The sequence below is a fragment of the Planococcus citri genome, chromosome 3, assembly GCF_950023065.1.
Source record: "Planococcus citri chromosome 3, ihPlaCitr1.1, whole genome shotgun sequence".
Lineage (NCBI taxonomy): Eukaryota > Metazoa > Arthropoda > Insecta > Hemiptera > Pseudococcidae > Planococcus > Planococcus citri.
In genome coordinates, this window is record NC_088679.1 from 60,496,582 (window position 1) to 60,520,469 (window position 23,888).

General features: G+C 31.9%; 1 protein-coding gene across 1 annotated transcript in view; it reads right to left on the reverse strand.

The window, feature by feature from the left end:
* Positions 1–17,283, reverse strand: part of mtd (mustard) — a 443,203-nt gene extending 425,920 nt beyond the window's left edge. Inside the window, exons 1-2 of the mRNA XM_065358692.1 lie at positions 17,186–17,283; positions 5,069–5,246 (exon numbers count right to left, since the gene is read on the reverse strand). Of these exons, the coding sequence (XP_065214764.1) occupies positions 5,069–5,154 (86 nt within the window). The 5' untranslated portion in view covers positions 5,155–5,246; positions 17,186–17,283. The remainder of the gene's footprint in view (positions 1–5,068; positions 5,247–17,185) is intronic.
* Between the last annotated feature and the right edge of the window lie 6,605 nt (positions 17,284–23,888).

Below are 23,888 nucleotides of genomic sequence, written 5' to 3' on the forward strand. Positions count from 1 at the left end.
TCGTATGCTAGATATTTTCCATGTATGTTTGTACATATTTTTCATCTTTGTATATATTTCGTATATCTATGTATGTACATGTAGGTACCTAACGTGGTCAATTGATTTACGAGTAATATCTCGGTATTATTACGGAAATACTCTGCGTTGAGAGTATCCTTTACAAGTGTGTTACTTTATACGTATTGTTATCATTAAGGGCATACTGTTCGTTCTAGTGTAACGAATGTTGAAACTATAAATTTTTATTTTGCTCACTGCTCCCTTTTCTGCAAACGAATCACTGTAAATCGAGTTGGTCCATTCTTGATTATTGCATTTCCGCATAAGTTTTATAGGTTTTTTTTTCTTCTATATTATGCTTTTTGAAATACGATATGATCGATAGATAGAAATTACGACGATTTTCTGTATTTTTTCCGTAACAAATTGAACCGTTCGGAAAATAAAGGTTTATTCATTTTTTCACTTTGTAGGTCAAGTTTTCTTAGTGGAAAACTAGGTTTTGCTGTTTTTTTCATCATCTTTCTCAATTTTTCAAAATTCGATTTTTCGACCAGGAAAACTTTTGTGAAAATTAGCTGATTTTAGGGTTTGAAAAAAGAATGACTTGTTTAAAATTATTTGATTAAATCACAGAGAAAAAGAGTCGCAAATATGGCGATGAAAAAAAAATGTTGAGCGAAAAAAGTCGTTCTTATGGTGAAAAATTCAATCGAAATGCGTTTTTTAGTTGATTGGGAAGGTTCCACCACTCGAAAGATGCTAAAAATTGACAAAAAGGTGGAGAACACTTTGACAAATCATTGCAAAAAATGAACTTTTTGTCAACTCACAATCGGTGTGGTAGAGGTCGCTTTAAAAATTTCAAAATCGTATTTAAAACTCAAAAAAGCTTTTCAAAAATCTTTAAAAAAAAGTATAGCACTTCTACTAGGAACCTTTGCTTGCATACCAAATTCAACTTATGTTATTTACACAGGAAAAACGACGAAAATCGGTGCTGAAACTCATGTCAACACTGCTGAACCAAATTTCACTTTTTCTGACCGTTTTGGAGCTTCCAGTATGATTTTGGATTTTTCCAGTACGTGCAGAAATTAATTTGAGCAGTTAAAAATCGAGTTGTGGCTTATTCTCGACCTATGAAATGAGTTAATCCACATTTGAGCTATTTTCCAGGCAGACGCCTTCAGTGTATCTTTTTTGACCATTTATTTTACGTACTGTGGGTAAAAAATACAAATTATTACTCGAATTATTAAAACTGCTGGTCAAAAAAACACTCGAGATGCCCGTCTGGAAATCCCCCGAATGTGGATAAACTCTTTGAACAGTTTAAGACTAAGTCATAACCCAATTTTTAGTTACTCAAATTAATTTTCACGCCTTCTGGAAAAATCGAAAATCACGCTAAAGTCTCCGTAATGAAATAAAAATAGTAAAATTCTGATCAGGGAGGTTGGTTTTAGATACAAAAAAATTTTCCTGCAAACAGAAAATGTTCGATTTTTAAATTTTTTTCCTCATGAAATATCTAGGTATGTTGGTCAGAAAAACGCACTCAAGGTGTCCATCAGAAAATTGGTCCAAATGTGAATAACCTTCTCAGACAGGTCGAGAAAAAGCAACTCGATTTTCAGCTGCCGAATTAATTTCCACACCAACTAGAGAAATCGAAAATCGCGCTGGACTCCCACTAGAGCTCCAAAATGGCCCGAAAAGATAAAATTTAGTCCGGACTTTTTTTTCAGAAATAATTTCTTGAAAAAAGTAGACTTTTTTGGCAACTTTAGTGCTTTTTAAAAATTTTGCAAAAAGTAGGGCTTTCTGTAATTTTTACAAAAAAAAGGACTTTTTTGGCGTTTTTGGCACATGTTTAGGTTTATTAAATTTTTTTTAAAAAATAGCATTTTTTCGCAATTTTGACAAAAAGTTGTGACTTTTTGGCAATTTTAGCACAAAGTTACCCTTTTAAAAATTTCGAAAAATGTAGAAGAATTTTTTTGCAGTTTTGGCAAAATTGGAAAAATCTAAAATCGCGCTGGAGGTTCCAGAATGCTTGGAAATGGTGAACTTCGGTTCAGAGGAGTTGATATTAGTTTCAAAAACGATTTTCATCATTTTTACTAAATAAATATTCTGAGGGGAAAAAACTACAAATTGCCAAAAATGGCTACCTAGTCTTCAGTTTTTGAAAATTCGTTAAAAATCGAGAAATCAGTGTTTGAGCAGCTGAAAATTTGATTATGGAAGTTTCAGACTAAGTTTTTTCAGAAATCGTGATCTTGTTTAAATTGGAGACGGACAACTTGAGTGATTCCCTTGTTAGGTCGATTAATTTATCTTGCATCTGCTACAGACAGCCTTTTAAATATTATTACCTTTATTATTCTGAAATCCGCGATTTTTCAAGAAAAATTCACCCGGAAAATCAAAATTCAAAAAATTGAGTAAAATCAAGCCAAATTTTTGGCCAGCAGATGATAAATTCTTTTCATGCATAAGTACTGAAAAATGAAAAAAAAATTAAAAGGACTCATTTTTCTTCTGAGAAAAGTTCTTGGGATCAATTTTTTATGAAAAATTGTGAATTTCAAAGTGAAAAAAAATTAAATTGAATCATCAGGAAAAGGAGGAAAATTGAAGTAAGTAATTCAACGCCCTATATTCAAATATGACGATGAAAAAAATAATTCCATCTAAAGAACAGTCCTTGAGGTGGGAAATTCTATGGAAAGTCACTTTTTCGATCGTTCGAGTAGGTTTTATCCTAGAAAAATTGTGAAAATTGGCTATATAATGATGCGGAATTCATCGAAAAATATTTTCAAAAAATAAAATTCTCCTAACCTCGTAACTGAAAATATGAAAGTGATTCTTGAAATTTTTAGATCACTTTTAGAAGTTTAAAAAGCTAAAAAAAACCTGAAAAAGTGTTGTGGCAATTTGAAATGTATCTTACTATTCGATAAAAAATGTTCAAGATCGAGTTGAAAGCGTGAAAGTGTTATATTTCAAGGACCCCCCCCCCTCCCCTGGAGTGTGGTAGGATTGTGATGTTGATGTCTAACTTCAAATCAAACAGGGAGTTGAAAAAAATCAAAAAAATCAACTTGGAATTTCGGCTGCTATAGCCCTTGTACCTGTCCTCATCCCAACAAAAAAAATCAAAAATTATTTTTTCTGAAAAATAAGTAGGTAAGTACTTATCACTGAAAAAATTCGTAAAATGGACTTCCACCGAGTTTAAAGCAACGCAAAATTAATTTCAATCAAAAATACAATATCATTCGCTACCTAATTAAAATTGCATCTTCCATAAAAGTTTCAATTTTAATTTCATCTTCTCCAGAGTAATTTTTTCTACCAGATTCGATGCTGCCCACGCATAGGTAAATATCATTTACCTTTCGTGAGAAACTTTCTTGTATAGCGGACTAGTGAAAAAATTTATTCCTTAAGCTCTTAAATTTTCAGGTAAAAAAACTGCTAAAGTTTCTCGACCTTGACACTCTTTTCAAACGCCTCATTAATACTATAGGATCACTTTTCAAATGAGTGCTTTTAAAAATTTCAATTAAACAAATATTGTCTGTTCATTAACAAACTTGATACTTTGACAGGGGTACAAGAAAAATTAAAAAGTATTTCAGGGTTTCCCAAACTACTTATTACAGGATCGCCCGATGAATTTGTTGCACGTTTTTTGAAAATAAAGGAATAGGAGAAGACAGAAGAGGTGCTTACGTAAAAAAAATTTTTTTTAAACATTTAATTTTTCAATCTACGTACAACCATAAAAAACTAGGAAAACTTTATTCTTGATTTTAATTATCATTACCAAAAATTAAATTGAACCACAAGTAAACAAAATAACGTCTTTCAACTATTAACCTTGAATCATAGAAACTAAATTTTGCGCAATAAATTTATCATAAAATTTTCATTTGTACGCTATTTAAAGATCAAAAGAATGGGTAATTTTAAATTTATGAAATTATAACCAACTGACAGTACCCTATTTCTTTAAATTTGAGTAAATACGAGAAGGTACCTACATAGGTAAGAAGGTAAGTTGATAATTAAATTTTTCGTCATTAAAATTCAAATATCAAGCACAATTAGGAGAAAAAACAAACTAATAGTCCGGAAAAATATTACAAAAATAATTCTGTTTAAAAATTCAAAAATTCAATTCGGTATTCGTAGGTGGTGAAATTATTGACACAAAACGTGGAAATATTGTAGTGGGTGTAATTAATACAGATCATTTGATAGATGGCAATTAAAACATTCGAATAAAACTTGTTGAATGTATATTACATTAAGTAAAATACACTGAGATAAATTACGAAGAAGACGAAAATTTATAATCATGATTATTTCAGCTTCTTAAATCATGGTACAAGCGTGCAATTTATTACATCGCATATTTAAGCTTTCTATTTAGAGCATTTATGACTCAAATCAAAACGTTTATACCTACGTAAAAAAATAAGTAAAGAAACACTATTCTACATGGCGTAGTGTTCACAATACAAGAAAATTGCAAAGGAGTGATTATCAATTTAAAACTCTACGTAAGCATCCTTGATAGGTAAATTTGACATTTTACGATACTTATACACGTTCAAATAATGTTTTTCGTGGAAAAATAAATACATAGAACCAAACTAAACACATCGAAAATGTATTCCTAATCGAAGACATCACCGAAACAACTTTTACGTTTGTCTAAGAATTTCAATTTAGAGAATACCATCAATTTAGGTAAACATACTCGTTTTTTTGACTATTCGTGGAAATTTTAAAGTAAAATTATTAATATTCGTTCAACAATAGCGACGACGACGTCGCGTTTCTACGCAAATTGTCGAATTTACAAATAAAACTTCTGGAAATGGTAGTTTAAACACGAGAAATTTTTTTCCCGAGCGTTAAAACTGTTTGCATAATTTTTATTTTCTCTTTGATAGAACGTAAAATACTTTTTAATATTTACTCTGAAAAGATTTTTTAGCTAACGTGAAAAAATAGTCTAGCGATTTAACTATGTTTAACTTACTGCCAGCTAAAATTTCCAGCTATTCCTTCGCGGAGACGGTCTTTCAGCGAACGCTGTCTGGACGGGCTTGCACCGGCTTTATCCATAAAAAATGAATTTTTCCTCTTCTTCAAACGCAAATATTTTTTATAACAATCGCGATCGCATTTTCATACCGAATTTTTGTACGGATTTTGTCCTGAAAGAAAAAATTAAAATAAACAACACTCGATTAAAAAAAAAACAGATACATTATGTGGCGTCGAATACGTAGGTAATTTCTTTTGCAAAAAATGAATTTGAAAATACCCAGCTCTCGTACATTGTACGTATATACTGCTTAAATAGATTAAATTAATTACAAGGCCATTGTCAGTCGTAAATTTAGCCGGTTTTAATGCTAATTTTACTCGTAGAAATTACAGGTACCCACACACCTATATCTGTACCTACTTTTGTGCTATCAATTTGTAATTTGTCAATATTAATATAAATACCTACCATTAATCAACTATAGTGCTTATGCGTTTACGATTATACAGTTGGGTAATTTTTATACCTATTTATTTCCTGTTCGAGTATTTCAGTGTCTATCGTAAGGGATCAACGACGAGGTAAGTTGATTGTTTTTTTTTCCCGAATGTAAATCGAACAATAATATAACAGCAGGTGCTTAGTACTACTTATGCAAAATAAAATTGCTCGAAGAGTTGAAAAAACTACTTCATTCATTTTTTAGTATGATGGTTTGCCTACTCAATGAACTAGAGGTGTATAATGTTGATGTAGAAATGCTGTTTATATAAGAGAATTTACCAAAAATATTCGAGACTTCGTGAATTGCCATTATATTTAGCATTTGTGAAAGAATTCGAAACAAATTAAATGGGGAACCCCCTTGACTTTGGCTTCGGCTGCTGAAATTGATTTTTTAGTTTTTGGTGAATTTTTCATATTTTTAAGCCTTGTGGGTAGGAAAGATGAATTTCGCCAACAACGTAGGTATGAACTTCACCACCTGAAATTTTGAACGAAGGGTGAACTTTTGATTCTGGATCGATACAAATAGCACCATTGACGGGATCCGCGATTCCGAACAAAAAAAACGAATTTTTTACCTGCTCTTCAATAAATTTAAAAAATGGTCATAATATCCCCTTCGCATGAACTTCAGCAACTGAAATTTTGGACGAAAGGTGTGTGTTTGATAAACCAAAACGATGGGTACACTTCTGGTCAGATCTGGGATTTCGGACAGAAAACGAATTTTTTCACCAATTTTCAATACATTCAAAAAATGGTATTTTCTACTCCCTGCCCCTCCTGGTAATATATCGGATTTCGTCCAGAAAACGAATTTTTTACATTATCAATCGATCAATGCAATATCAAACACCCACCTTTTGGCCAAAATTTGATTATAAGTACATACATATTTTAATGCCTAAGTTTATTGAAAAATGTGAAATTTTAGAATCTATTTGGACTCTTTATGGCAGTACGTAAAGGGATCCATAAGGTAGCTCACAAGAAAAATTCAGCATCCAAATGAAAAATTTTTGGGTCGTACGAGGTTTTCAATTTTGCTAAACATTCTAAATAGGTAAGAGAATGAAGATACTAAATGACAAGTTACGTACTTTTTTTAGAAACGCATTTTCCGACATTTCCAAAAATCACGTTTTGAGGCCCACTTTTGACGTGAGAGGCAAAAGAAAGTTTAATTAAAAAACAAACAAACAAAGTTGGGCAAGTAAAATGTCAGGAACATGGTAGGTACATATCTAACGAATTTTCACTGACCACTCTCCCTTTTTTCAACCAAATTTTCAGAAAGCTCTCCACTCGACCTCCCCCCCCCCACAAACACAAAAAAATTAACAAAATCATTTATTAGAAAGCTCTCCACACAAAAATTGTCAAATTTTTCATAGGAAAATTTTCAAAAAAATTGAAATTGGAAGAAAATTTTACACAAAGCATTATTTTTTAAATTTCAATTAAAATTATTTCTATGAATTTTTTTTACTACCTTTTTGACTAAATTCACTACTTGTTCTATACTTTCACTACCCATTTTTAAAATCACTACTTTTTTATCATTTACACTACTTTCACTACCTGTTAGATACCCCGATGAAACACGAATACAAGGGGACGATTTTCTACCTCCTTCTTTAGAATAATTGAAAATTCAATTCGAAATATACAAAAATCGAATTTCGAAACATTTTTTTCGAAAAGTTTCTGCTTCGTTTGAAAGTCCCATATAAGCGAAATCGATGGCAAGGTTTGGCCCTCAAAACGACCCTAAAATCCACTTTTAAAACTTCAAATCAATGTGGAAATGAGTCCAAAATTAGGAAAAAAGCCCAAAAAATATTTTTATGATCTTCAGGGTATTTTCTACGATCTATCTATGTAAATAGATGAGGAAGGCGAGAAAAAAGAAACGCTCATAAAAACCACTTTTTTACCTCACTCAGGCCCTGTACAATGTGCATGTACTAGATTGTTCAAAATTGAACATTTTGGCTCGTAAGAGTGTGAAAAATCAAGAACGTTGTGTTTTGAAAAATCTAGATTAATTTAAATTAAAATTTTTTCAACTTGATTATGGGCATTCAAATCATTTGAAATAGAATAAACATACCGAGGATGGAATTTCCAACAATTTTCTCACAGCCGTTTCATTCCTACTACCCAACTAAGCGTCAGTGATGATTATCAGATCTAAAATGCCTTCATCTGGTAAAAAAATTTACAGGATAGAAAATTTTGTAACCTCATATCAAGAAATCAAAACTTATATTCATATTGATGTCCAGTTTTAAAATTTTTGTTGCCAAAAACTCGAACATCTTACAATAATTGATGACTTTTTTTTTGTTAAAATTTGATAGCAGTTCCAATAAAAGCCTAAAAAATTTTCCATTTATGCATTATTTCACAAAAATTCGGAATTGAAATCATGCCAAATTGATTATTATCAGAGCTGGGATCTTTATGCTATGCATATTTTTCTATGGACTAGAAAAAGTGCATATTTGATAAGATCTCCACGAATCATGAAATTTCCTGACGAATGAACCCAATATCATTTTGCATATTTTGCACGTTTCAGACCAAATTGAATAGAATTGAGATTTTTAAGACTTTTTTTGTTCAAAAAATCGCAACACTGCTAAATGTCATCAAGAAAATTGAAGACGTCATAGCAAAAAGGACATATGTGTGAAAGTTGTATTTTGAGAAAAAACTGTTTGAAAGTTTGAGTGCTTGTGAAGTTTAGAAATGTGCATATTTGACATGGTGACGATTTTTTAAAAAGAAAAATGTATTTTTTCATCACTCTGGGTTCATTTTGTTTTGAATTAAGAGTTTTCATGTTTTTTTCGTTTTAAAAATCCTTTTCAGAGATACGTTGCACAGACTGAAATTTTTACATATTTTTGGTGAAAAAATTGCATAAAATATTGCATATTTTCATCATATTTCTGCATAAAAATTCCAGCTCTAATTATCATAATTCAAAAACACCACAACTTCAATAGCTTGTGAAATGAACTCAAAAGACGTGGCAGCACCAAATGACCATATTCAAGATTCCTTTTGGTCAATATTTCACTTATTCTTCGCCCAAAAAATCACAGAATTTCAAAATTAAAAAAAAATCCCATCATTAACAATAGACTTGCACACTTAGGTATATACATATGGATGTTTTTATTTATTCAAAAATAGTTTGCTTTTTTATTTAAATTTTTAATTTTTTCTAGGGGGAGGGAGAGGGAGGAAGGATGCAAGGAAAATTATTTTTCAAATGGTTTTTTTTTATTGAGTTTGAAGTTGCATAAAGTAGGTCTGGCAATTAGATTAGAATTTGAGAATTTCAATACTTTTTCAATTTTTTAGTGGTTTCCTTCGCGAACTTATTTGTTTACATATTTTTGAAGAAATAAAATAATGAAACATATAATTTATCACAGTAGGGCTCAAATAAAAAAAAAACTTACGGAATTTTTGAAAAAATTTTCACAAACGATTTTTTTCTCTAATTTTTTAACAAGTAATTTGTGATTTGAAATGATACCTATGTAAGCGAGAAGACCGAAAAATACTGAAACTGCCTCAATTTAATGGCTTTATAATTTCTGCAATATCCGAAATACATATTTCTTGGATTCATTAAAATTGAACAAACAAATTAAGATTTCAATTGAAATACAAAAAATCGCCTGAAATGAATTTAAATTGAATAATTTCTCAGCAAATCTGAAAAAAAATTCAAGAACTCCAAAACCAAAAAACACGAAACTACACAACACTAATTCATAATGAAATGAACCAAAATCCATCCCAATCGAAGCCACCAATATTACGACCTGAAAAAAACGCACGAATCCGACGACAGAAAGCGAGCAACAAAAAAAAAAACCACCTCTAATTCACACGCCAATTGAAATGTAGCATTCGAGAGTTCACACGTTCGAATTTACACCGACCAAAAAATGATTTATATCCATTTGAAAAACTATTATTACTTAAAGTTTAAAGGGTAAAAAAGTGAAAACCTCTTTTCGCAGGCGAGAAACAGGACACTTTGATAATAATTTTAATTCAGACACGCAGAAAAATATACGATAAAAAGAGCTCTTTTTTCTCGAATATAATTCCACAAAACGATATATCATTTTAGAAATGCTTATTTTTTACATTTTTTATAATAGAACATCTGTTATCGTGAAATGAGAAAGTCGCTCCTTGGGGATCTAATTTGCTGTACGTTTTTTTCGGTTTCATTTTCTTATATTTATTTGCCGCGCTCGCGGTTGCTTTCTGTCGTCGATTAGGTAGGTACACATCGTTCGATTTTTCTCGTTAAAATCAATTAATTTTCTCGACAATTTGATCGCTTTATTACGTCCATTTTGGCAGCATCCGAACCAAAGTGTCGACCGATTTGGAAAATTATTCCCTAGTCGTGCCCTAAGCCATATAAATATCTTCGAATTGTCTGTACAGCAACGTGAAATTGTCTTGGGATTCGCACGAGGTGTTACACACATCACGACAACCAGTCAAATGTAAATTAACGACGGATGCGGAAAAAAGTCGGAAAAAAATGTTACCAAAGTCTAAAGGTGTGCGTTAACGTAATTGAATAGAAAAAAAACAATTCGACGATAAAAAATTTTCATCGACCCGAATAACTCGATTGTTGAATTTCACGAATATTATCGAAAAGCCTTTTTTCGCAGTACACGTTTTTCGTGTTAATATCGAAAAAGCTCCTTTTGTTGATAAGTTATTACTGTGATTTTTTTCCCTCTTCCACTTAATGGCTCGATGATGTTCTTTCTCGGGGTGAAAATAATTGGTGATTCGACTAATAAAATACATTCCCTTTTTCAAAGGTCACCAGTTCACGCTTTGTGCAGTTTTCTTTAGCTTATTTTTTTTACCCCCTATGAAAAATTCCTGCTCTTTTAAAGGTAACTCGGTTTAGTACGCTTCGTAGAGAGGTTTTTTTTTCAAGCAGTTTATTTTTTTTCTTCGAGAAAAATTTCGTAATTTAAAGAAAAAAACCAAAACGAAAAAAAAAATACATCGGAACAGAATTTTAATTTATAGCTATTGTATACGTGTACCAAAGGTATAAAAATTAAAAGCGTAAATATATATAAGTAAATAATACAAAAAATTAAAACGAACAATCATTATTTTAATTAAAATGAAACATTTTTCTCAATTTCTAATTAAGATAAGAATTTTCCGACATTTAATCATAACTCGACCTTTTTTCTCTCTTCGTCTTATAGCGACAAAATTAACGCATCGAAACACCCGTCGCTATATAAAATATCAATTAAATATTTCGAAAAATGTCAAAAGTATACGTTAAATACTTTACAATATGTTATTTTTAATAACGTATAGTTGAAAAAAAGCGAGAAAAAAGTTGACGTAAAGCATACAACAACTTTCTTTTGATATAAAAATAAAACAAAATAAGAAAGATATTTCCCATTCTAACTTGATAAATGTGAACGGCAAAAACGAACGGAATTATTCGTAACAAAGGCTTTCAGCTTTTATTTATGAAAACGAAGAAAAAGAAGGAGAAGAAAAAAAAAACGTTGAATTGTCAACTCTTTTCGCATTTTTTTTTTAATGTTACGAATACTTGTAAATTTAATTTTTCTTTTCTGTGCATAAAACGTTACGCGACGATTGCATAAAAGCTCTAAAAGCATCACCAAGTTGTATTAAAATATCATCACCGAGTTTTTTAATATTTATGAAAATTTGAAAACTTCTTCGACATTTTTTATAGTTTTTTTTTCCTTCAAAATTTATTTCCTTATTAAAAACAAACAAACGAAAAAAAAACTGTCGACTAGATATTAAAAATAAATCTTAAATCGTCGTATAACTCGGTGCCGTTTAATCGTAATAGTAAAACAATTAATTGAAAAAAGTCTCCCGAGAGGAATCGCTTTATGCAACTTGTGTAACATTAAAGTAATCGTAAAACGGTTTCGAGATGGGGTCGTAAATTAAGTCTAGGTATTTTAGCCGGCAATTTGAAGGAGGGGAGGGGGTGAGGAGGTGGTATTCCGAGTTCAATTCGACGTAATTTTATATAAATAATGAAGAAATTATTTATAGTCAGGGTACCTATACTCGTAATGTTGTTTTTTTCTCGTCGATTGAAAAAAATACCTCTATAAGATTGAAAAAAATTTCAAAATCGAAATTAAGCAGGACACAGGTTTTTAAAAAAAATATAAAATTCATGTATTGCGGTTACTTAGAAACACAGCCAGCGTCATCGAGGAGCCGCGAGATTTCTTCCTACATAGCGAGAGTTTTGAATAATTTGTAAGAATGGTTTCAACGTCGTCATTTGTTTTATTTTTTATTCATTCGAATGGCTATAATTTAGCAAAAGTGCAAAATATGACACCATTACCGCGATATTTCTACTCCCTGGTTGTATTATAAAACTACCACGAATGATACGATCGAGAGAATGAGAGAAAAATTCGTCGGTTTACAGATTTCTGTTATTTTTTTTTTTTAAATGGGTGTTTATAAAAGTACCTAATATTACTGTTGTTATATCGCTCGGTGGAGTTGTATCGAAGAGAGTTAATTTTTATATAAGTACCAGATATATAAATTTTATGGTGGTTTTTAGCGGAATTTTCTCGCCACTGGCGAAATTTATCGTTATTGATTCCAACCACTTATAAACATATAAGCTTTTTTTCTCCTCCTTGGGTCGTTATTATTGCGAGAACGACTTTCTTAAAAGTCTATACACAGCGAACCTGGTCTATACGTTCTGGCCACTCGAGCAAATAACAAACCTATAATTTCACATCAATTGTATTTTCCAAATTGCCAAATTAAGAAGAACTACTACTCGTATATGTTCGAAGGTTTAATTTTTTTTTCGTCCGATAAGCATTTTTACTTTATTTTCTTTCGTCTCGTCCACAGAATGTAACGACCTGAATTGAAAATATTGCTTGATTTTTTTGTTCCTTTGCGAAAGACTGATGTTTTCAAAAAAATATAAAAAACGGGGAAATACAGGTAGGTATTTTGAAGAAATTGAAAATGGACTCTTTTGTTTTAGTGAATTCCGGTAACGTTCTCGCAATGATTCCAAAAATATGAAGAGAAATTTCTACAAAAAAAAATTAGTGATTACCAAAAAGCAAAAAGCAACAGATGAGAAAATGCTATCAAGCTATCGAGAGTGTTTTTTTAATGATATTTACAAATATGTAGGAATAAAATTTTAAAACAGGAAATTATATTCGCAGCTTAACTCCACTTCAAAACATTAGGAGAAAGATTTGATGAGAGGACGGGGGATTAATTACTTTTTATTAGGTATCGTATTTGTTCTGATTTTTCAAGTTTAGACAAATTTCGAGTACTACTTCTAACTTCTGAATTCTGTAGGACAAAATTATCGAATTTTTATGACATAATACAAGATGGAAACCAAAATTGATTCAAAATAAATGTTTTTTTTTCATTTTAAAAAAATGCAAAAAAAATCTTGTTGTTTAAGTCCAATATAATCATTAATCACTAATCGTCTCAGATACTCAAGGGTTTATTCTAACGTTTTTTCAAAAATACTCAAACATCTTTACATAGATTGAAATTTTGAAAGTGAGGGGCGATGAAAATTCAAAAAAGATGGAGCAAGCTTTAAATATTCCTTCCTTCAGCACCAATTCTGCCCCTACCTTTCCCTCTCCTGCCATTTTTTCAATTTCTCATGTTTTTGAATGAAGAATGTCAAGGATTTTTCTAAAAATTGTAGTTAATGAAAATTTTAGGAAAATTCGAAAGTCGCAATCTGGGATATAAGCAAAAAAACTGATATTTTTGGTCACACCAATTAATTTTTGTGAACATTCATAATCCAATTCAACAAAAAATCAGGATTTCCATTCAAAACTAATGGGCAGATAATACGATTGTTATAAACTTTCAAGTCTAAAAATTCTATAATCATGTTTGAAGACGATGCAAAAGGCATGGTTTTGAATTGAATGCCATGAAAAGCTACAAGTATGATCTTTACAGATTAAAGGAAAGAGGAATTCAGGAAAGATGAAAATTCTCACGATTATGGGTTTATTTATTCATTTATTTTTTTGCAAAAGATTTGACTCAAAATCACGATTGCTTACGTAAGAATTTTTGACATTTCATTTCACTGTTTTTTTTGTTTTGTTTTGTTTTGTTTTTTGATTTAGCTACTTCTCCGCAGAAATGCCCATTTTTTTGAACAAAATCAAAACTAGTCAAATAAAGCAGAATTTCTCGTTTCTCGTTTGAACAAACCCTACCTCAGAGTGGGATGATTTGTGAAAAAATTCGGTTTGTTTTATTTGACAAAAATAGAAAAAAATTGCATGTATGAATCTTTTATTATTATGAGTCTTTTTGATGAAAGATTTTCCCAAGATGATGCTATGTAAACTGAAGTTCGAAACTGATTTTCCTCTGTTTCTAATGAAAAATGCAAAAAACACAAATGAATTATGTACATTTTTACCTTTTTGTGCCAAAGAGGGGATCAAGTCAACAATTTTTATGAATCTGATTTCAGGATTAAATCATCCACAAAATCATGACTTCAACTCTCCAAGTTCAATTATTATGTACCTATCTCAGTTCTCCCTTTTTTTTGAATAAAAATACACGTTTAAGAGTAGGTACCAATAGGCTATCTGATAGGATTTCCAATTTTTTTAAATATCTTGAATATAGGTAAAAACGATTCTTAGATCAATTTAAAAGAGCTAAGTAAAAACTGAACAAGAAGAATGAAATTTTCACCACACTGCTTCAAGATGTAGACCTGACTTTAAAAAAAAGAGTGCAACATGTCCCTCAACTCCCTTCCCTTTTGGCCATCTTTCTCGACAACATTAATGATGAAGCCCAGCCCACAGACTATACAAAAAAAAAAAAAAAAAAAAATGGAAATTCAAACGCTCTCAGTGATTTTTACAATTTTTGCCATTTTACAACATTTTACAAAAATTTGAGGACTCCTGAACAATTACAAAATGTTGACCAATTAGCTATTTTCCACTGTCTCTGTGATATACCACTTATGAATCAGAAAATAAGTCCTTCTTAATTCAAAGTGATTCCCTCAGCTCACTAACTGCTATCCAAAATATTTTTTCCGATCACCTTCTGGCTTCTAATTCAAAATATTCATAAAACTCTATTTGACTTACAAAATTCAAACTTCTTCATACAGTTTATGTATGTACCCAGCCACTTTGGAATCTTAGGAAATGAAATTGTAGATATTAGTGCAAAATCTGCCACCACCCTTTCTCCCCTTATATTTATCACAGCTGACGACCTCAAATCTATCTTCACCCAAAGCACACTTGAGAAATGGCAAAACTTTTGGTCCCTCCAAACCACAAACAAGCTCTTTCAACATAAAAAATCAGTCCATCCTTGGAAAAACCTCTCCTACTTAAACAGACTTGAAGAAATCATTATAACCAGATTGAGAATTGGCCACACAAAAATCACACACAATCACCTCTATGAAAAGGCCCCAAAACCCACATGTCAGTTCTGCCTGTCAGAACTTATATCTGTCCAACACTTACTATTTCACTGTCCCTTCTAACATCAGCACAGACTATCCCTACAAATAGATGAAAGATCCCTTTCATACCAGACGACCCTTCCGAAATTAAAAAATTCTTAGACCTAAAATTAAAAAACTTGACCTTACCAACTCGATTTAAATCTCACACGACGACGGGTGTAATAATTAAGTAATTACAGACACCCCCCCCCCCAAAATAAAAAATCGTACCAATTTTTCAAGATGTTTGAAACCCAGAAAATCTAATTTGGGGGTTTACGCCACACCCCATGACAATCAAGAAAGTATGGTTTTTGATGAAATGATAATTTTGAAATTCTACAATAAAAATGGGCAAATAACGAGAATTTCTATTTTTTTTTTTTTTTAAGTATGGTAAAAATAAATATTTTTGCATTTACCTACCTACCTACTTGAAATTTGTACGCCATCTTCTCACTATCGTTCAAGTACATAGGTGTCGTTTATTTGAAAGGTGTGTAATTTTTTCAAATAAAAACGAGAAAATTGTCCGAAAAATCTCAAAATCTTAAACAAAGACGATTCTATTGAAATCTATAATTATTCAAAAATTTGTTGTGCCTCTAGATTTATTTTTTTATCCTCTAAAAAATTTAATAAAGTGACTTTTAATCTTCCATCCCTTCGAAAAAAAAATCAAACAATTACATTTAGACTATTGACAGACTCAAATTCACCATCTATCAGAAGCTTCCACACTTTTACCTTTTCGAACGGGGGGTTGTGACTCTCTGAAATTATACAGGATGTCCGGGGAGAGATTAGGATATAATAAGTAACCGGGTAAGACTTGAGAAAAAACGTAAGATAAACAAGTTGCCTATTTGGAAATTGAAGGGGAAAAATACGTTTTCAAAACCCAAGATCCAAAATCCAATTTTGACTATGGGGGTCAGTAGTACTTTTACAAATGAACAAAATTACCTTTTATGACTTCTTGCCTAACTTGCAAATTAAGGGGGTTACAAAATAATTTTTAATTTCAAAAAATCGCGTTGAAAAAATGAATGCGGAAATGAATACTGCGTCAAAAAATAAACAAATTTTGTTATGATCATTTTTTTCTTACTCTGAAAAAAAAGTTTTTGAAGCTCAAAAATTCTCGAATTGGCAAAAATTTCATTAAATTTACAACATTTGATGTTCAAAAACTTTTTTAAAATTTTTAGAATAAGAGAAAAATGAACGTAACAAAATTTGTTTATTTTTTGACGCACAATTCATAACATGTATACCTATACCCAACACTCACAACATCAACATGAAATTTTTTCAAAGTTTTTCAAAAGTTCAACAATTTTTATAAACTTCATTGCAAAAAAATAAATAGGTAGTTAATCAAAAATGAAAAAATTAAACAAAATCTAAAAACGTGCACAAAATGGATTAAAGGTAGGTAGGTATGAATTTCAAAAAGTGTAGAATGTCAAGCAAGATTACATAAGAATGAAAATGAACATAAAAACTGCAATACGAATATACATTCGAATAAATTAGAAAAAAATCAACATAAACGTCAATTCTTATCAAAATTGAATCGATCAAAAAAAAAATCAGCCTAATAAAGAAAAAATGAAACGATTTTTTTTCCAAAAACAAAATTAAACCAAATCTGATATTTAAAAAAATCGAAAAAAAATCTATAGAATTTTTCGTGCAGTACATATTACGATTTATCTTCCTTGAAAATTCTTTGTACTTTGATTTATATTAAAATTAAAATCAAATTTAAAATGCAACCTTTTCTCGTAAAAAATTACATTTTAACCCTATAAAAATCACTACCAAGCGTAAATTCCTATACGATTTCTAAAACATCGAAAAACGAATATTTTCTCGTGATAAAAAATAAAATAAAAAATAAGAATAAAAAAAATACCTACGCACCTACTAAAAAAAATACATACGTAAAAACATGAAAAATTAAAACATTTACGTACCATAAAATTTACTCACGAATATATTCGCGAACCCCCAAATAAAAAATACATACAAAAGAACTCCGTTACGACCACAAATTACATGTAACCGACGTGTAACGAATTCGTGAAGGGTATAAACAAGGTAAAACACGGAAAATACCAAACCAGTGTTACCATTTAGTTGAGCTTTTTGCACGATGCTTTTTTGAAAGTTAGCAAATTCGAACGACGACGTTAATATGCCAACAAGTTCTCGTCGTTTGATAAAATACCCTACCCTACGTCTCGACTACGAGTGATTCGACGAATTTTAGCCAGAGTTATTTATCAACTGGGTTGAAAAATTTTCATTTTTTTACTCGTATTCGCAACTTTCCTCTCAACAAAAATGGATAAATAATGAATAAATCATTTTGTAGTGAGTCTGAGTATTACGTAATGTATTCTAGATAACATTCGATATCGTTGATAAAATAGCCGAGGCTGGTTGAAATAAAGAGAAAATAATATCTGAAATATATTTATCGATTTCGAACCGCTGTAATTAATTTCCATCGGTAATGTTGTAAAATGTATCCACTACATCTCGAATAGTTTTCAATTTCGGTCTGATTAATGGCCCGCTAGGTACGGGTATTATTTTCATAAATGTGTTCTATTAGATATTCGCGAGAACGATCGGAACCGGGAAGTGGGAATTTGCTTAATATGATAAAAGGCTAAAGATTTTACTCGAATGGTTCGAATGACTTGACGAATTTTCTGGTTTCATTTCCATTTTAAAATACTATACACGATTTAATTTCACGCTGCTTAAATCTTACGAAGTAAGTCGTAGGCAGTGTGCGGTGAAATGGCGAATCTTTGAAAAGGAATCGTTTTAGAAAATCAACTCGCACAGTCTATAACGTAAGTCTAGGTACCTCTACCTCTACCTACCTACTTCTCTCTCTCGCGTTATCTCAACGAAGAAAATTTACCTCTCTTAGCAAGAGTATTGTCAACGGATGGAAATTTACGAAACCCTGCTGAAAAACGCTATACGTGTAATAATAAAATAACAATGATAATTTCAAAACTAGACATTTGCCACAATGGCGCCTTTATGTTGAACGGAATTCATTTAAACGTAAAAGGGTTATTGATATCTTTCTCAATTCAATAAATACGTTTCCAAGATAAGTGAATATTTGAAGAGCGCACACAGCGAGGAAACACAATTCGTCTAACGAATAGTCGTGTCCTTATTTTTAATTCATATATTATTCTTTAAGCTCTCGCTATACAATAAATCGCTGTATACGTATTTCTTTCTTCGGCAAATTTCAACTTTCGCCATAACTTTTACAACATAGATATACCATTCAATCTTGTCCGAATTCAATGAAAAGCTATTCTTATTGAAAACTTCACAAATCAAAGAATTGTTAAAATGGGACGTTACTAGAAACGATACGATTCCACATCAACGAAATAAGTAAACACTTTGGTTGGACATCGTAAAAGAGAAATTTGGTTTTTGCAAAAGTGTTTGTTAAGAAAAACGTAGGAAGAGATTTTATTGTATTTGGAATTTGGATATTAGTTGAAATATAAGCGGGTAAAACAGATCGTCAAGTTTTGAGCCCTAATTTATTGCCAAAATTGCGGGAAAATATAGCGAACCAAAATTTTAAGTTGTTATTCGGATGGATGAATACGTATTTGCTTAGAAATACGTAATCCGCTATAACAAACTTTTTCGAGAGAACAGTACGTCTTTCAGAAAAGCACTCGAGAAATGAATAGACAAAATTGAAACTGATCTGAGACAGGTTGAGTAGGAAAAAGAGCGAGAAAACCACGATTTTTGAAATTTTTGAAATGTTTTTCGAAAATGCACCCTTGTTGAGGACTCATATCTTCCCTCCAGGGGTATCTCCGGAACCAAAAAATTTGTAACAAGGGAACCTCTTGAGGTGTCACACTGCGATTTGAACGGGACCGCGATATTTGGAAAGAGCATAGTCTAAAACACCCGAAACCAAATTTTCAGCAGCCCAAGTTCATTTTTCGATTTTTGGCGAATTTTTAAAAATTCAAAATTGACTGTTTTTGGCGATTAATGCTTTTTTTCTAAAAAGTATGTACTTGATCAATAAAAATGGTCAAAGTAAGTCCCAAAACTAATATTAATTACTCAAATCCAAATTTCACCATTTCCAGCCATTCTGGAGCCTCCAGCGCGATTTTTCAATTTCTCCAGAATTTTGAATTTGCTCCAGAAGGCATGAATATGAAGTTAGGCAGCTAAAAATCGAATTGTATATTACACTCGACCTGTTTAACGAGTTTATCCACATTTGAGCCGATTTTGAGAGTGACACCTCAAGAGTGGTTTTTTGAGGTGTCACTCTCACTCCAAAACGGCTGGAAATGGTAGAATTTGTGCTCCGGGGCGAAAATTTTCTCACAAACGGTTATCTTTTGATTTTTTGGATTTTTTAATTTTGAAAAAAGCTGATCAAAAAACCACTCTTGAGGTGTCACTCTCAAAATCGGCTCAAATGTAGATAAACTCGTTAAACAGGTCGAGTGAGTATAATACACAACTCGATTTTTAGCTGCCCAACTGCATATTCACGCCTTCTGGAGCAAATTCAAAATTCTGGAGAAATTGAAAAATCGCGCTGGAGGCTCCAGAATGGCTGGAAATTGTGAAATTTGGATTTGGGTAATTAATATTGGTTTTGGGACTTATTTAAACCATTTTTATTGATAAAGTACGTGCTTTAAAAAAAAGCATAAATCGCCAAAAACAGTCAATTTTGAATTTTCAAAAATTCGCCAAAAATCAAAAAATGAACTTGGGCAGCTGAAAATTTGGTTTTGGGTGTTTTAAACTACATATGCTCTTTCCAAAAATCGAGGTCCCGTTCAAATCGGAGTGTGATACCACAAGAGGTTCCCTTGTAAGTCTAAGTTGCTTTCAACTCAAAATGAAGGTCTCCATTGAATTTGGTCATAATCCTCCCACATTTCTTCCTCGCGATCCAATCGAGAGTTTTAAAATTAACACCCTCCCCCCTGTCTTGGAACCTCAGTCATGAAGGTGCCAGTTTTATGGGTTATGAGAAGGGTGGGGGGGGGGGAGTTGATGTATTCTGAAGTCGAGTTTTCTCAGTATTGGATTCAAGATTCTCATTTCAATTTGCAAATTTTCAGGCCCACGAGGTCTGTTGGTTTTTCTTTTTCAAAATCAAACGTTTTAAAAATCTATATATTATTCACACTCAGTAAAAAAAATTAAATCGAAAAATGAACTCACGTAAAAAAAAAAGTTTTTACTTCTCGAAATTAAAATTTTCAAGAATTTTTGCCCTCACATCGTTCGGATCGGCTTGCTTTCCTTTTTGGAAATTGGAATTTCTAAAAAACCGTCGTTAAAATTCTAAAATTTTCAAATCGAAACCCTTCACATAAAAAACATTATGTTTTCACATATCGAAATACGAATTTTTGAAAGTTTTTGCCTTCATTTCGTTCTGGCTAATTTGTTTCTCTTTTACAAAATGAAAAATTCCATGTTTGAGGCTTATAGAAATTGAACAAGCAAAACAAAAATTTTCTGTAAGTCATGATAGGCTGTAAGAAGACCTACTTATAATGTCAATTCACAGAATTGTTTTCTCATCTTTTGATTTATTCGGTAAAATAGTAGATATTTTATTGATTCCTCATATCAGTAGGCAAATTTTCGGTTGCACACCCCCCCCCCCCTCAAAAAAATTGGTTTCGTCCCTGACCACAATATTGAAAAATTTTGGTCGACATGTTTCAAAAAAACAGACAAGGAGAAGAAATTTAAAACCCAAGTACATATTTGAGTCAAGTTTTTATATAGGTACGTAGTTTGTTCAAAACAATGAATTCTATAAACGTTTTCATCAGCGAAAAAAAAATATATCGCGAAAAAGATAAGAAATCAAACCCACGTCATACGAAAGATAGAAAAAAAGCTTTTATGAAGCCACTTACAATTGCCAAGATACTTATGGTACACCGTTTAAAATGTTTTGGATGATATTTAGTGGACACTTCATCATTTTTATTATCTTCGAATATAGTTCTTTAGTTCGTTGTTTCCGACAATTTTGGAAAAATAATAATTTTTTCCAGGAAATATGACCGGCTCAGTGATAAAAATTTACTGACGCTTACCTACATATTTCTTATTAATTTTTCATTCATAAGACGCTAAGGAATAGAGCGATTGATTTTGGAAGTTGGAGAGAACAGAGAAAAGATGTAGAAAAAAGCTGGCTACGAGTAGATTAAATTCGCGAAATGGGTTCGCGAAAGCATATACATACGAGAAACGACAACACAAGTTGATTGTCAACTCAGCCAAGTACGAAAAACAATGATGGATGACCACGGATATCACATCCTTCATTGTTAATTGACTGGTTGATACTGTAAAATACATTACTAAACGGTTTACTTCCCAAACTTTCAACAATTATTACATCATTTATATAAAGCTGCCAAAATTTCAGCTGCCCGAATTTATTTTTCGATTTTTGAAAATCCAAAATGGGTCATGCCCATTTTCAGTGATTTAATATGCTTTTAAAATTTTTTTAAAAAATACTGGGCTAAATCAGTAAAATGAAACCAATATTAACCCGCTCCCCCATCTGAATTTCACTATTTCGAGCCATTCTACTCGTAGAGCTTCCAGCGCGATTTTCGATTTCTCCAAAATTTTGAATTTGTTCCAGAAGGCGTGGATACATCAATTTGGACGGCTAAAAATAGTTTTTCGAAATTCACACGAGTCGCTGTATCTGATCTAAAACACCCCCCCCCCTCTTCCACAAATCCGAATTTCGCTGTTTCAAGCCATTCCGGAGCTCTGGAGCCTCCAGCGCGATGAAAGAGAAATACTATTCCATACACAATGAAAGTGCACTGAAATCATAAGCAAGACAATGGCTTGTTCAGTTCAAGAGGTATAATATGGGTATCTCATACGTACAACCTAATCTAGAATGAAACAATTTCAAACCAATCAATGATGAGAAAACGATGAAATTTCGTCCGTTATCACTCATGAGTCATGAATTAGTGTCCTACGGGGTTTTTGATGAAAAGTGATCTCAAATTCTCAAAGGTAGCCCTTGGCCTAAGTATCACGCATTAAAATTTTAGCTGCCAGTTTTGACGTTTCAGTCATGAAATCCACTATTTAATTTTTTTTAGTGACTGCCATTGTCCGCAAAAAAAGTGGCCCTACTTACAAAATGGCGGCCATTTTGATTGACAGGTCAGCCGAAATCGCAGGTTTTGCGTTCCAACATAGGACTTGCACAACATTTTTTAAACCCTACAAAGGTAGACCGAAAGATCGGGCAAAAATTCATCACCCGTCAAAATTTCAAGTGCTAAAGTGCCTTTTTCGATTTTTGGTGAATTTTAAAAAATCAAATTTAGGCCAAAAATGAGGAAAAAAAATTTTACCAAATTGACCAAGATAGCTGAAATTTGGGATATACCCTATTTTCGACACCGCCTCGACACGCCAAATCGATTGGAAACTATTTCAACCCGTTTTGAACAGTTCTGGAGCCTCCAGCAGATATTTGAAACTCGAAATTCCCACAAAATTTCATCATGTGGAGTTGGAAAGCCGAGATTCATTCCGTAAACTAATATCAATACGCTACGAAGTCGACTGCAGGTGGATTTCAAGTCGTTTTGAAGCCTCCAGCGACTTTTTGAAAATTACTGGAGCCTCCATGGGGATGGAAAGCCGAAATTCATTCTGTAAACTAATTTCAATACGCTACAAAGTCGACTGCTGGTGGGTTTAAAGTCGTTCTGGAGCCTCCAGCGACTTTTCGAAAGGTTGTATGGCGTTTTTTGGAAAATTTAATAAAATTTTCATTCAATCATTCATTCTTAAATTACCAAAAAGTAGCTGGAAGCTTCAAAACAATTTGAAACCATCATGCAGTCGACTTCATACGCATTGAAATTAGTAGTCTACTTCGTAGCGTATTGAAATTAATTCGCAGAATGAACTTCGGCTTTCCATCTCCATTTTGATGAAATTTTGGGAAATTATATCGAGTTTCAAATATCTGCTGGAGGCTCCAGAACTGCTCAAAACAGTTTGAAACAGTTTCCAATCGATTTGGGGTGTCGAAAATAGGGGTTATCCCAAATTTCAGCCATCTTGGTCAATTTGGTAAAATTTTGATTTTTTTCCTCATTTTTGGCCTAAATTTGATTTTTAAAAATTCACCAAAAATCGAAAAAGGCACTTTAGCACTTGAAATTCAGGTGATAAATTTTTGCTTGATCTTTCCATCTACCTTTGTACGGTTTAGAAGATATCGGCTCTATCCAATCACATCGTCTTACATTTTTAATGTCAAACAGTTGATTTTTCATTTTTTTAACATTATGATTCTGAAAGATTTTCATGAAAAATACTGATCATTTTCAAAAATTTTGCACTTTGTCTTTTTTACAGGACAAATCCGTTCACCGAAATCCGAAATAGTGACAAAAGTGACTTGCAAGTGAAATAAGTGACCGAATTTCATACCTGACCGTGTTTTCAAAACTTAAATTTTACGGTGAGGGCTAAAATCAAAACTGGCAACTAAGATTCAGCCTCAGGCCAAGAGCTCCCACCGACCTCTAATTCATCACAATCTCTGGGAGACACCAC